The 13,744-nt window shown below is 39.3% G+C and overlaps 1 protein-coding gene across 1 annotated transcript in view; it reads right to left on the reverse strand.

Annotated features, from left to right (window-relative positions):
* Window positions 1-10,829, reverse strand: part of MYL10 (myosin light chain 10) — a 291,095-nt gene extending 280,266 nt beyond the window's left edge. Inside the window, exon 1 of the mRNA XM_082247321.1 lies at window positions 10,824-10,829. Coding sequence (XP_082103447.1) covers window positions 10,824-10,825 — 2 coding nt within the window. The 5' untranslated portion in view covers window positions 10,826-10,829. The remainder of the gene's footprint in view (window positions 1-10,823) is intronic.
* Window positions 10,830-13,744: the final 2,915 nt, after the last annotated feature.

A 13,744-nucleotide genomic window follows, 5' to 3' on the forward strand; every position in this document is an offset into this window, starting at 1 on the left:
ACACAATAATTAATGTTATCCACAGTCTTTGAGATCATCGGTGGTAGGTAGAACGAGTGGTCCCCCTCATTGAGAGTGTAGCGCTGATTTATACTTGCTTTTAATATTGTGATACGTGGGGACGTAAATCAGCTGCTAGCTCGGAGGAGTTCCACGTCCATCACTAGTTTCCCATTTATAGCATTCATCGGGTCGCTTACCCCATTTTAGCGCATAAGTTTATTCTTTCTACATTTCATTCTCCTCTGACTGTCCTGTGAAGCTGCATTACCCCTGACTTTCTGTCTGGACAGTGCTGATTGGCCTTGTGCTGATCACATGCACTCCCAAAAAAAAAAAAAAAAACTCTCTAGCAATACACACCAAGCTGAGCTTATGTGGAGTGCCCCCAAGGCTCTGTTATATCAGCAGATGGATTGGGGACAGTAAAAGAAGGGAAGGATCGGAGAAGACAGGATCAAACAGCTTTTTTTTATACAATTTGGAGGATTACTCCTTAGGTTCCACAGTGAGTCAAACAAGCATACTCTACTGCATATACTGGTGTGGGTTTAGTAACACTTTTATCCTACAAAATCTCAGTTTCTACACTCTGCTGAAGACAAATACAGTTTAAAGTGGTTGTAAACCTTTACACGTACCCACTGAAGTGACAAGTCTCAGGTGATACACAGAGATGAAACAAATGTTCCTACACAAGTTGTGCCTGTTTATCTGCATTCCTCTCTTCTCTACAGGCTTCTAAAACACACCGATCAAAGCCATTTCTCATCTCCAGTAGGTGGGGATGGGGGTGCGGGGATCTTTCATCGCACACTGCAAAACATACAGCAGGGAGCTGAGTGTAATCTGAGACCTGAGTGGAAGTAGAGGACACAATAATAGGCAGAAAAATTGACCTGCACACTTTCCAAGTGCAGCAAACAATGCACAGCATGTGTGTTGTTGTGTGCTGATGCGTCACGGGATACTGTAGTTGTTCATTGTAGTGCAGTTTTAACTGAAAGTGCTTAGCAGTTCTTCTATGCGTTGAGGTAATCAGCATGCTACCACAAAGTGTGAAGCTAGTCTAAGTGGCAGGCTACTGCTGCCATGAAAACTTGCTGCCTTGATATTGGTCTGTATGGCGTCCCAACAAACTAGTTTCTATGACATGACATGAGCTACATGAGCTGTTTAAAAAAAAAAACAATAAAAATGACAAAAATCTTTCCCTTAGTTAGTAAACGCAATAACTTTTGCGCAAACCAATCAAAATACGCTTTTTGCGATTTTTATTACCAAAAATGTAGCAGAAAACAAATTGGCCTAAAATGTTAAAAAATTTAGATTTTTAAATTTTTTGGGGGGGGAATTTCATATAAAAAATGTGAAAAATATTGTTATTTTTGCAAAATTGTCGCTCTTTTTTTGTCTAAAGCGCATGATCAAAAAATCGCACAGGTGATCAAATACCACCAAAATAAAGCTCTGTTTGTGGGGAAAAAAGGACATCAATTTCATTTGGGCACAGCGTCGCACGACTGCGCAATTGTCCGTTAAAATCACGCAGTGCCGAATCGCAAAATAGGCCCTGGTCAGGAAGGGGGTAAAATCTTCCGGGGCTTAAGTGGTTAAAGTATTGATACTCCCCACTGATACCACCAATTGTGGAAGAGAGTTCCACGTTCTTACTGCCCTGACAGTGAAAAACCCCTTACACAGCCTAAGATTTTACCCTTGACAAGCTGCATACAAGTGCAGCAGAGAGGAATCATACATAGTTAGATGTAGCTACACATAACCTAAATAGCACAATTGTCATCAGTGTTGTAGGCTTTGTAGATTTTATAGAGATTGTAGGATTTGAAGGTCAATTACAGGAAGATTTTGATACTAACTGTAGTGAGAGTAAAAATCACCCATATCATGTAATGCCTTTCTCAGGTCACGAAGGATTAACAACCCCTGGTCACAAAAGTAATTAAAACCAGCATCATTTTTCCACAATTAAAAGGTCTCTCCTCTTGCTGTGTCATTTCTATACATGTCAATGCAATGAATGTGCAAATATTTGTTCCCTTCATAATAATTTTTAAGTTGCCTATTTTGTTTAGACTGCACAAATATGAAATCTGAACATCTGTTGTCTCCATTTTGGGTTTTATTTTAGACTTCTTTCCAACAGGCATGGGAAAGTTTATTTTCTGTGTGTATTTTTTTTCCCTGACATCTGCAATAAACATGCTCATTGCCTCAGACAGAAAATGAGCAGCCAGGAACAGAAGTGAGTAACCCCAGACCTTATTAGTGTAATTGATGACAGAGGCCACTTCCGCCAAGGAGTCTGGAAAGCAACAACAATTGAAATATTTAATGACACATTACAGCAAAAGCACAAAGCACTAGGGAGATGAATAAAGTAGGATTTGCGAGGAATTTGGCAGCTCTTATCTGGAACATGATATACAGAAGCTGATATTCTTACGCTATGTTTTAATGCTGAAAATTACAAGTTATTTTGTTTTTTTTATCAGTGTCTCTAGAACCACACATTTGATTTATTCAGTAAAAAGATAAGTTGGCACATTGGTTCCGATAATGATCAAAATGTTTCCAGCTGACGCCTGTGCTTTTTTTGGAAAATAAGATGGCAAAGCAAAAAAATGCAAGAACATTGCTACAGTCATGGGTGGAACTACCCCACTAGAGAAACATTATGGAACCTGCAATCATCACAGAGCAAATTTCAGAAGGAACCCTCCAAGACCACTGAAAAAAGGAAAGGATTGGGGAGACCTCAGATAAGGTTGAAGCCGAACTGAAATTCTAATTTAAATCAGCTAGATATATTAGAGGTCTGCAAAATATTACAATTGGTTTTCTTGAGAAAGTAGCCACAGCTTGCGTGGAAAAACCTGTCCCCTACTACCGTGCTGTAGAGAAGGAAGGACCCTTGCTATTTGTATGGATATGCAGTGGCCCCTCTGCAAAAGTCTAAGGCCCCTTTCACACATACGGTCCGTTCAGTTCATCAGTTCAGTCACGTCAAAATGTATCAGTTTTCCATCCGTTTTTTATCCGTTTTCATAAATTTTTCATCCGTTTTTCATCCATTTTCATCCGTTTTTCATCCGTTTTTCATCCGGTTTTTTTTTACATCCGTTTTTTTTACATCCACTACCAATGCAAAAATGAATGAAAAACTGACCATTTGTCCGTTTACATCCGTTTTTCGTCCAATCCGTTTTTTTTTTAAACTAGAGCATTCATTCGTTCCAAAAAACGGACATTGACGGAAGAGGATTAAAACGGATGCTAATGGATGATCATCCGTTGTCATCCGTTTTTACATAGAGATGCATTGATGTCCGTTTTTCATCCGTCAACGGATGGATGAAAAAAGGACAAACGGACCGTATGTGTGAAAGGGGCCTAACACACTCCCTGCTGAATCAGAGTAAGGCTGACAATATATTATACAATTTTCTTGAAATTTACCTCCAACTATGTAGTACAAAGGCCTGCCTGATTGGATACAAGCGAAAGTGTTGTTTAGCTTTGACCTCATATTATGTGGTTTGCAGAGATGTATAGTAACGAAGTAGAACTACTTAAGTACTATACTTAAGTACCGAAATGCGGTATCTGTACTTTCCTAGAGTATAATTTTTTTCTCCTACTTCTACTTTTACTTCACTACCTTTTTTCGATGATTTCGATACTTCTACTCCGATATTTTTTTTTTGTGCTGCATAGTTACTCGTTACTTTTAAAAAAATTACCACTGCCAGAACAGTAGATGGCAGGTTGCATAAAGCTCAAAAAAATGTGTATAATGTCATTTGTAAATCAGCGCATACGAAAATAAAGGCTGTGTATAATAAAAGCTGCTATACCAAATCTTTCCAATAAAAAGAAAATATGAAACAAACAAATAAATGGTGCTACAGCGCTTAAAGTGCATCAAGAAACTACTAACAAACACAGGTTAATCATTTGAATAAATCATTTGAAATAATAAAAAACAATATGATGTTCAAACTTTTGACTTCTTTCTTTAATAACTACATAACACAGTACTTGTACTTCTACTTTCAGTACTTGAGTAGAAATTTTTTTTCAAAACTACTGGTACTTTTTACTTTTAGTACTTAAGTAGCAATTTTTTTGAAAAAACTACTTGCAATACTTAAGTAAAAAAAATGTTGAATACTTTAGTGCTTCTACTTAAGTAACTTTTTCTGCGAGCACTTCCACTTCTACTCAAGTCACTTTTTGATCGAGCACTTGTACTTTTACTCAAGTAGAAATTTCGAGTACTTTATACAACTCTGGTGGTTTGTGGTAAATCTAACAGAAAATTGTACAAGAAAATTGAACATGTATGGCCAGGCTAAGAGTTCTCCAATCAGCAATATGATGGTAGAGAACAGGCTTTTCTATTCCGGCTGTAAATGCTTTCTAATAAAAAAAAAAAACTGGACTTTTCCCCGCTTTTGTTTTGATGCACCTAAAATGTATTTAGTTTAGGCTCCATTCACACCTGGGCGTAACATTTTCAGGCATTTGTGTGTTTTTTTGCAGGTGTTTGGAGGCAGGCATTGACATCTAACAAAAACGCTTGTAATCTGCCAAAAAAGAAGCTCATGTACTTTTTTGAGCTTCAGGCGACAAAACGCTCATATGTGAACAGGGGCCATTGCAATGAATGGGATTTTGCTTGTTGGGCGTTTTGAGACTTCAGAGTTAAGCATTTTACGAGCTGAAAAACGCTCAGGTGTGAACAGGGCCTTATTCATACGGGGAATAATAAAGCATACGCCCATGGGAGGTCCATGTTTACCCAAATAGTTGTGCACAAGTGTTCAGTGCATCCATCTGCAGGCAGTCCCATTTATGTCAATTGGGATGCAGCGGCTGCCTCTCCAAATTTGGCATTCGTGTGGGTGCAGGTTCATGCGGGTGTATTTCCCTCAACTCATAGAAGAGGATTTACTAAAACTGGAGCATGCACAATCTGGTGCAGCTCTGCATAGAAACCAATCAGCTTCCAAGTTATTTTATCAAAGCTTAATTGAACAAATTGAGGTTAAAAGCTGATTGTCTAGCATGCACTCTCCTATTTTAGTAAACCAACCCCATACTGTCTGCATTTGGAGACATGCACCCACACCTGCACAGATGTCAAATTGGGAGCAGAGGCTGTGTCCCAATTGACATCAATAGGAGTGTCTGCACCTTCATGGGGGTGCAGGTAACACCTGTATATTCCCGCATAGGTAAACACAGCCCTTAAAGGAACCTACACTATAGTATGCCCTGTGGAAACAGGGCCAAAGAGAAACTTCAGTTGGGCTTTGAGATCTTGATGGTGTTAGCACAGCTGCTGCGTTTGCTTTATAACCTCAATCATTCACTGACTGTTTTGACCTGTGTTCTGTAATTGCAGTCTAATCAGAGTGGTCCAAGTGACTGCTAAGAAGTTCTATCAGGCCTTACAAGACATCCCTGGTAGCCATATTCTTTTAAAAAATTTTGGCTTATTATATCTGAAGTAAAAGTAATTATCTATGAAATTTGTACTGCCTCTGATTTTTCCAGCATAGATTTGATTCTTAATATTTTCAGGATTACAGACCTCCAGCCCATTACTGGAGGATTTATTGTGACTGTGTTAGGCTCGGTTCACATTGGTGCGATGCGGGAAACCCTGCAAATCCACTGCGCATCGCACCCGACTCGCAGACAGTTCACACTGCCGTATGCGAACCACTGGGAGTGTCAATACAAGTTTAATGACACCCCCAGGTCGGTTCGCATATAGAAGTGCGAACTGTCAATTCGGACAGGAATCAGATTGCATAGGTGTGAACACCTATGCAATCTGATTCTGGTGTGGACCAAAAAAAGGGTCCTGCACGAGTTTGGTCCGAATGCATTGCAAATTCAGCCATACAATCTGTATGGCTGAATTCACATCGCACAGACATCGCATGTGATTTGCACCGCAGTGCGGTGCGAATCACATGCGGTGTCTTCTTTCGCACCAATTTGAAAGGAGCCTAAGGCCTTATTCACATGGGGTAATTTGATCTGTGTCCTGTGCAGGGCCATGCTTACCTGCACAAGCATGCACAGGTGTTCCCTGCACCCCCATGCAGTTGGTCCCATTCATGCTTATTGGGACGGATTGGCAGCACGGATAATACAGCCGCTGTTCCCAATATGACATCCGTATGGGTGCATGCAGGTGCGTATCCCTGAACTCACCCTGGATCCATTGGGGGCCATGCTCCCGGCCATGCACCCGCACAGATTTCACATAGAGAACAGCGGCTGTGTCCGTGCTGCCAATCCATCCCAATAGCAGCATGGATCAATGCATCCCGTGTGAACAAGGCCTTAAAGTGGAACTGCGCAGCATCTGAGCAGCACAAACCAAAAACACTATTTAAATCATTTTTTAAATTGAAACCAAACACCCCCATCCATCAACATCTCCATGCCTTTTTTGCTGATAAATCATGGGTTAGTACAAAGGAGTAATAATAGTACCATAAAATAAATGAGTCAGACACCACTTTAATTAAATGGTCATATTATGGCCAGGTGTTTATTATGGGTTAAACCAGTTAAACATATCAGAGTAACACTAATAAACTTCAAATGTCGGCATAACTTAAATCCTCACTGCCTTCAAATGACCAAATACAGTAAATCAATAACGCTGTCCATCCAGACTCACTGGATGACTAAGCCCCACTAACAAACACAGTGACATAGGATATATTAACAGAGGGGGGGAGCGCGGTCTGGTTCAATCCAAGTGGCTGGAAAGCTGCCAGGGAGATCCCATTTTTATAGGCAGGGAAACGGCTGGAATGCAGAGCTGCCAAAACTGTCCAATCAACGTCTGTTGCTGGGGGTGAAAACCGGGTCAAGACCAATGGCAACCTGTAAAATAAGAAGGGGAGAGAGAGACACAAGCCCTTTGACCTATCCCATGAGGGTCCCTGCATATAGCAGGGGACTTATACATTTTGAAAAACTGGCATTTCTGGCAGTGGGCATCTTGAGTAAGGGCAGATGATTAATGTATCATTTTCTTCCTGGAATCCATCTTATTTAGCTCAAGCATAGTCTGAGCTGAGAACCCTCCCTTCCCTCCTGAAGACTCCTGGGATGTATGACATCATTTGCCTAGCCATGGAAACCAGGAAGTAACTGAAGAAATGTAAAAAAAAAAAGTATAAAACAAGTGTATACAATATACTTTCTTATCTATTTACAAATGCTAACAGCATTAGGATTAAAATTAGCCCATGTTGATTGAGAGAGTGAAGTTCCATTTTAAGGGCCATACACACGGTCTGAATATCGGGTGACATTGGGCAGTTCAATAAAAAACCGGCTGACATTCGGCCTGTGTGTACTTCAGCTGGTCCTGCAGAAACCGGCTGAATGGCATGACTGAAAAAAGGTCTGCCGATGGACGCCCTCAGGCATTTGCTGACCGGTGTGTTCTGTTGGGGGGCAGTCCCCCTGTCAAAACAAAATAGCTCAGCAGGGGAGATCACTGTGCTAATATCAGATAGTTAGTACAGTGGCTCCTCCCAAGCTCTTCAGTTGTTTTTTCATTCGGCCCGCTGGATTGAATGGAAAAAAAAAACTGTAAGGGCTCTTTCACACGGGCTTTCCGATCAGGTCCGCCTCTGAGTTCTTCAGGCGGACCTGACTGGATGCTCCATGTACCCCTATGGAGCAGTGACATGTCCGCTGACACCCGCTGCTATCCCATTCTGATCCTGTCCTGTCCAGACAGATGAAAACCCTATTTTCCATTGGTCCGGATTGGATAGGATCGGATGAAAACGGACAGGCGGTCCATTTTCATCTTATCTCCCATAGTGGAGAGCGGGGCTCTGACAGGTCCTTCTCTTCAAAGTAAGCAGAGACGGAGCTGCCATCCACCTGCTCAGTGGGGATCGGCAGATCGATCCCCACTGAGCAAAACTGAGTCCGCTGGTTGGAAAGCATGTGTGGAAGGACCCTTAGTTAGGCATTAGGCTCCATTCACACCTGAACGTATCGTTTTCAGGCGTTTCTTTGGACTTTTTTTGGGTGTTTTTTGGGGGTGTTTTTTAGGCTTTTTTTTTATAGGTGTTTGGAGGCAGGCATTGACATCTAACAAAAATGCTTGTAATCTGCAAAAAAAAGAAGCTCATGTACTTTTTTGAGCTTCAGGAGTTTTGCCTCAGGTGACAAAACGCTGAGATGTGAACAGGGGCCATTGAAATTATTGGGATTTTGCTTGTTGGGCGTTTTGAGACTTCAGAGATGAGCATTTTACGAGCTGAAAAACGCTCAGGTGTGAACAGGGCCTTAGAGTTTCACAGAATCACAGAGAAGGTCCTATTTCAGCTGTGCATTAGTAATTAAACGTCAAATTCCTTTTACTGCCAAACAAACTAGAAGTCAATGTGCATGTGGGTTTTCAAATGTGTCAGAATTTGCATTTGAGTGATCCCCTAATCTAACTCCTTAGACATTACTAATATAACAGGAAAACTAAGCAGACAGCTAGCAAACGTACAGCAGTTTTATGGGTCTGTATTATAAGTCCATGTTTTGTATTTTATGAACATCAGTATTGTCATGACACGCTTCTGTAGTGTGACATGTTGTAGTTGCATAACTACTACAAATATTTTTCATGGAGGCACGTTTCTGCTAGTTTTCTCTCATTTTCATTCCTGTCTAATAGGGTCTCTGCAGCATCCTTAACACAAACTGTCTAGATCAATTTTGACTAATGTCATGTATGGCCGGGACTCTTAGGGCCTGTTGTTTTAGCTATGCAGATGTGCTGCTGCATATAATTTGCATATACATTTCCTTGTCAACATCAGTAAATATGATCTAGCCAGTTGCTGTAAGCGACTGTGATATTCATCAATGCTTTTTGTATTTAACCAGTAGGCTTGTCTGAACTTGTGTATCTCAAAGTCTGTGTATCCTTGCTTTGTTCGAAATGAGCAGTTTATAGCTGCTTGGTTAATCACTGTCATTGTCACTGTATTCCCATTACCGGACACTTGCCTGACAAGGATTTGTGTGTGCAACTTTTTTTTTTTTTTAACAATGATCAATATACAGTATATGTACATAATCTCCACACGTTCATTCCAAGCTACATAAGGTATATTGGCTTAGTTGATAATGTCATAGAGAGCAAAGCTGATGACCAAAGAGCAATAATCCACATCCACCAATCAGATTTCAGTTTAGAAGATCGGTGAAATAAATCAATACGATTTTTTTTTGCTGTTTGCATTTAGAAAATGGGCCCAAGTTTAGACCCCAAGTTGTGGGTGTTAGTCCACCTAAAGTGTATCTAGAGTGAAAATGTTTTAGTACCCCTGTCATGTTTTTATTGCTGACTGTGTGGCTGCTGGGGGAAATCTGTTCTGGTGACCACTTTCACGGGGAATGAAAGTGAAGTGTGAAAATTACACTCAAACTGTGCAGAGATTTTCCTGCTCTGGAGAAACAATCCAAACCCCAGGAGATTGAGAGTAATTGTCACTGGAGCAGGTAACTGCACAGTTAACCCTTTATACACACTCGGTAACCGCTACCACATGTTTTAACGCAAACACGCACTGTTCACAGCATCTACTGTTGCATTTCTGATTTTTAAAGAAAATTCTGTATCATTCGTTGCCACACCAAGACAGAAATATACCAGTTTAGAATATGGTAACTCCCTACAGAGGCAAGGTTCTTTCATTTCTAATTAGAACATTCAAAATTTGGCTTAAGAAGAGTGTTTAATTTACATTGTCCATTCTCTTTCTATATGTGGATGAGAGCAGTGTAATTATTTTATTTAAAAAAATCTAAGTATCCTTTTCCTGATGGATATACAGCCTGACCCAGATCTTTGCCAGCCTATCTGCAGGGAAACATAAGCAGGTGGAGCTTCTAGTTCTCTGCTGCTGGTCACATGTTAAAAATAAAAAAAACTGTCTTTGGAATACAGAGTAAAAATAAATAAATAATATCAAAAAACTATTTTAAATTGGCATACAAATATATATTTTGTATTAAATCTTTATTATTTTGTGTAAATACCATGGTGTGGGCTGATTTCTGCCAGTTGCGGGCTGTGTCACACACCTCCGGCCTGTGTCTTAGAATAAGTGGGAGGTGAAGCCTTCATTAATCTACCATTGTGTTTAGCTGGTTACTGGAGGGAGGGAGTGGCCTGTCATTTACTACTGTTTATACGGCTACATATGTGACTCTATAGTCACATGGGTGCTCGGATGTCACAGGGAGAAAATGCTCAGCATAGAAACCCACAGAAAACTGAGTATGTGCACGTTGCCACCACAGCTGCAAAATCCCTAGCCAAATTGGAAACATGAACACAAGGTGAAGATAGAGAGAAGCAAGATCAACCAGTTTTTTTGCAGAATACAGAAAAAAAGTATGAACAGCATTTAATATACAATTTATTGGTGTTGGAAGTATATGTTTACAGAAAAAATATTACAAAACAGACAATAAGTAACACTTAACAAGTGGGAGTAAATGTGCAAAAATGCTTAAGTAAAGTTTAGCTAGTCTTTGGATCTGTGCAGAGTTCATTTTACTTGAAGATTAAGTACAATCCGGTATATCAGATTCACTGGCTCACATTAATGATTCTTAACACTCCTTCATAGTTTCAATGGTGAATGAGAGCTGCAGTTGCCAGAACCAACTGCATATTTTGGCCATTGAACAGGGTATCACAGATCAAATTACTTGCAACCAAAGAGACTTGGGGTATGTCAATAGTCCTGCTGAAGCATTTTATCATGCCCATCAGACACATCTTTTATGCCAACTTTTTTAAACACAACTATATTTTCACCTGGCAAGATTTTATAATCAAACAACTAACATATTATGTAAAAGAATGATATCACAATCCATTAGAGACTAAATATGATATGGATCTTAGAAGATCTAATGTGTTTAATTAGGCTTCTGGACTTTGTAATATGGGCATGTTTGGTGTATAACTGAATGCCATCTTGCCAGACATTGGTGTAACCAGTTTTTACGAGGGCAATTCCATCACAGCAGGAATCATGGAATAATTATAGAGTTTGGCTCTGGTAATTAAGGAAAAAACAGATCAGGATGTGTATTGCTCAGTCCTTGACTGTTTTAAAACCTGCCTATTTAGGACAAGGCTGCATTAGTAGCCTTTTGAGGATTTAGATGGAGGTTTACAACATCTCTGCTTTGCTTTTAGCTTGAACTTTTTTCTTTCAATTGTGCTTTAGCCTGGAATGTTTTTTGTCAAAGGTGTCACCTTGCATGGCAGCCTTGCAAAGACATGAGATTTAAATCTGATTTGTTATTAAACATTTTGGAGAATCAACGATGATGCCAAGCCGCTGCAAGCAAAGCCAACAAAATACTGGCATGTATAAAAAAAGGGGATTCACTCCAGAAATAAAGAGATTTTTCTCCCACTTTACAAGACTCTGGTCCGGCCACATTTGGAGTATTCCGTCTAGTTCTGGGCACCGATTCTCAGAAAGGATGTGCTGGAACTGGAGAGAGTCCAGAGAAGGGCAACAAAAATAATTAGGGGAATGGAGGACATTAGCTATGAGGAAAGACTACAGGCATTGAACTTATTATCTCTGGAGAAGAGACGCTTGAGAGGGGAAATTATATCAATGTACAAATACTGTACTGGTGACCCTAGCATAAGGAACAAACTTTTCAGAGAAAGAGAATACAATAAGACACGTGGCCACTCACTAAAACTAGAGGAAAAACGGTTTAACCTTAAAATACGTAAAGGATTCTTTACTGTCAGAGCAGAAAGGATGTGGAACTCTCTTCCACAAGCAGTAGTATCAGCAGGGGGCATCCATAGTTTCAAAAAACTATTAGATGGGCACCTTAAAGACCATAACATAAAGGGATATACAATGTACGGTTAACAGCAAACACACACACACATCATAGGTTGAACTGGATGGACTGATGCCTTTTTTCAACCTCACAAACTATGTAACTATGTAACTATGATGCTATGTTCACTATAACTTCCCTATTCTCTTTGCACATTTTGGGAGTGTTAAAAATTTCCAAAAATTAGTTTGCACCAGCTACCAAAGGGGACTTAATTAGAAATTAGTTTATAAACTATTAAAACAACAGAGGTTTTGTAACCATACGTTTTGAGATATATGTGGAAACTATACATCACTATGAAGGTACCACTGTCCAATGTCTGGTTCCTACTAACCAACAATAATATATATACTATATGAATTTTATATACCCACTGAGATATAGCTAGAAATGAGGTTCTGCTTTGAGCTATATGACCATTGGTACTACTAGGAAAACTAAAAACAAACAACAGAGTTTACATGCTTTTTTGTACAGAATCTATAAATGTAAATGAAATATGTAGGGTGGAAAAGAATGGCAAAGCACAACGGGGTATACAAAGGGAAAAAGCAATAGAAGTCAAAATTAAAAAGAAAACAGTAGAAAATTAGCAAAATAAAAACAATAGGAGTCTGCAAAAGAAATATAGAAAAAGTACAGAAAAGTAGAAATAAGGTGAAGGAAAACTTAAAAAAAAGACAGCAAAAAGAAAACTTAAGCAAGGAAGGAAAAGATAATTAGACAAAAAGGAGAAAAAAGGCAGACATATAGAAATAAATCTAATTCGAGATATGCCCACTTGACAAGCCTTTTCTGGCTGTTGTAGATAGCTGCAACCTGTCTTAATTAACTACACCTACTACATGTAATACTCTAATGTCAATTGGCTTGCCAGAAATCATACTGTTGGAAGAGCTAGAGGAACTGATCTGTATCAAGTTCTTGCTGACCTGACTTCACTGTCATAGCAATATGGTTTCACTTAAGTTACAAGTGATCCACTTGCAGTTCATAATGTTTAAAGGAATGTTCTCTACTGTTCTCCCCAGGAGAAGAGACTAAATAGATACAGACTTTAGTTCGCATTAAAGGTGCTGATACATGTTATAGTTCTCTGTTAGTATACTGGAAGTACTTTAATCCAGGTGTTCTACAGTTTCAATAGCTAGCTTTGGAAGATGTTATTTTAAAAAGTCACAAACAAATTTAACATATCTGAGTATAAACTGCAAAGAGAATACAATTGCAATAAGACGCAAGGTATGGAATGGTAACAAAAGACAATATAATGATTCTCCCGTAATAGTCTAGAAAATCAAACATGCTATAAAACTATATAAATTACTTAATGAAAGTCCCCTATTTTGTGATGGTTCCCAAATGACCAGGTCATGATATAGCTAATAGTCACATTCAGCTGGACCTGCTATGTAATGTTGAAGATCTTTCACTGCATATCCAAACTGAATTTTCAGCCACAATGTGTGTCCAAAACAAAATTCTGGGGTATGCTCCATGACAATCATTAGAACTTAGGGAGGTGGTTGAGTGGGTGGCAAAGCATCTTCAGTACTACAGAGCAAGTCTAGTTGAATGTAACTTACTATTCTAACTATTCCATTTTAATCCCCTCCTATGATGGCTATTAGATCCAGACAAACATGAAATTTAAAGTGTGACTAAACCCAGGACCCTGCATTCACTATATCTGGTCTTCCATAGTACACAGAACATGGAAATGCAATCGTTTTAGTAAATATAAACTGCTAAATACCTTTTCTCATCATCACTATAT

The sequence above is a fragment of the Pelophylax lessonae genome, assembly GCF_965119305.1.
Source record: "Pelophylax lessonae genome assembly, chromosome: 2".
Classification (NCBI taxonomy): Eukaryota; Metazoa; Chordata; class Amphibia; order Anura; family Ranidae; genus Pelophylax; species Pelophylax lessonae.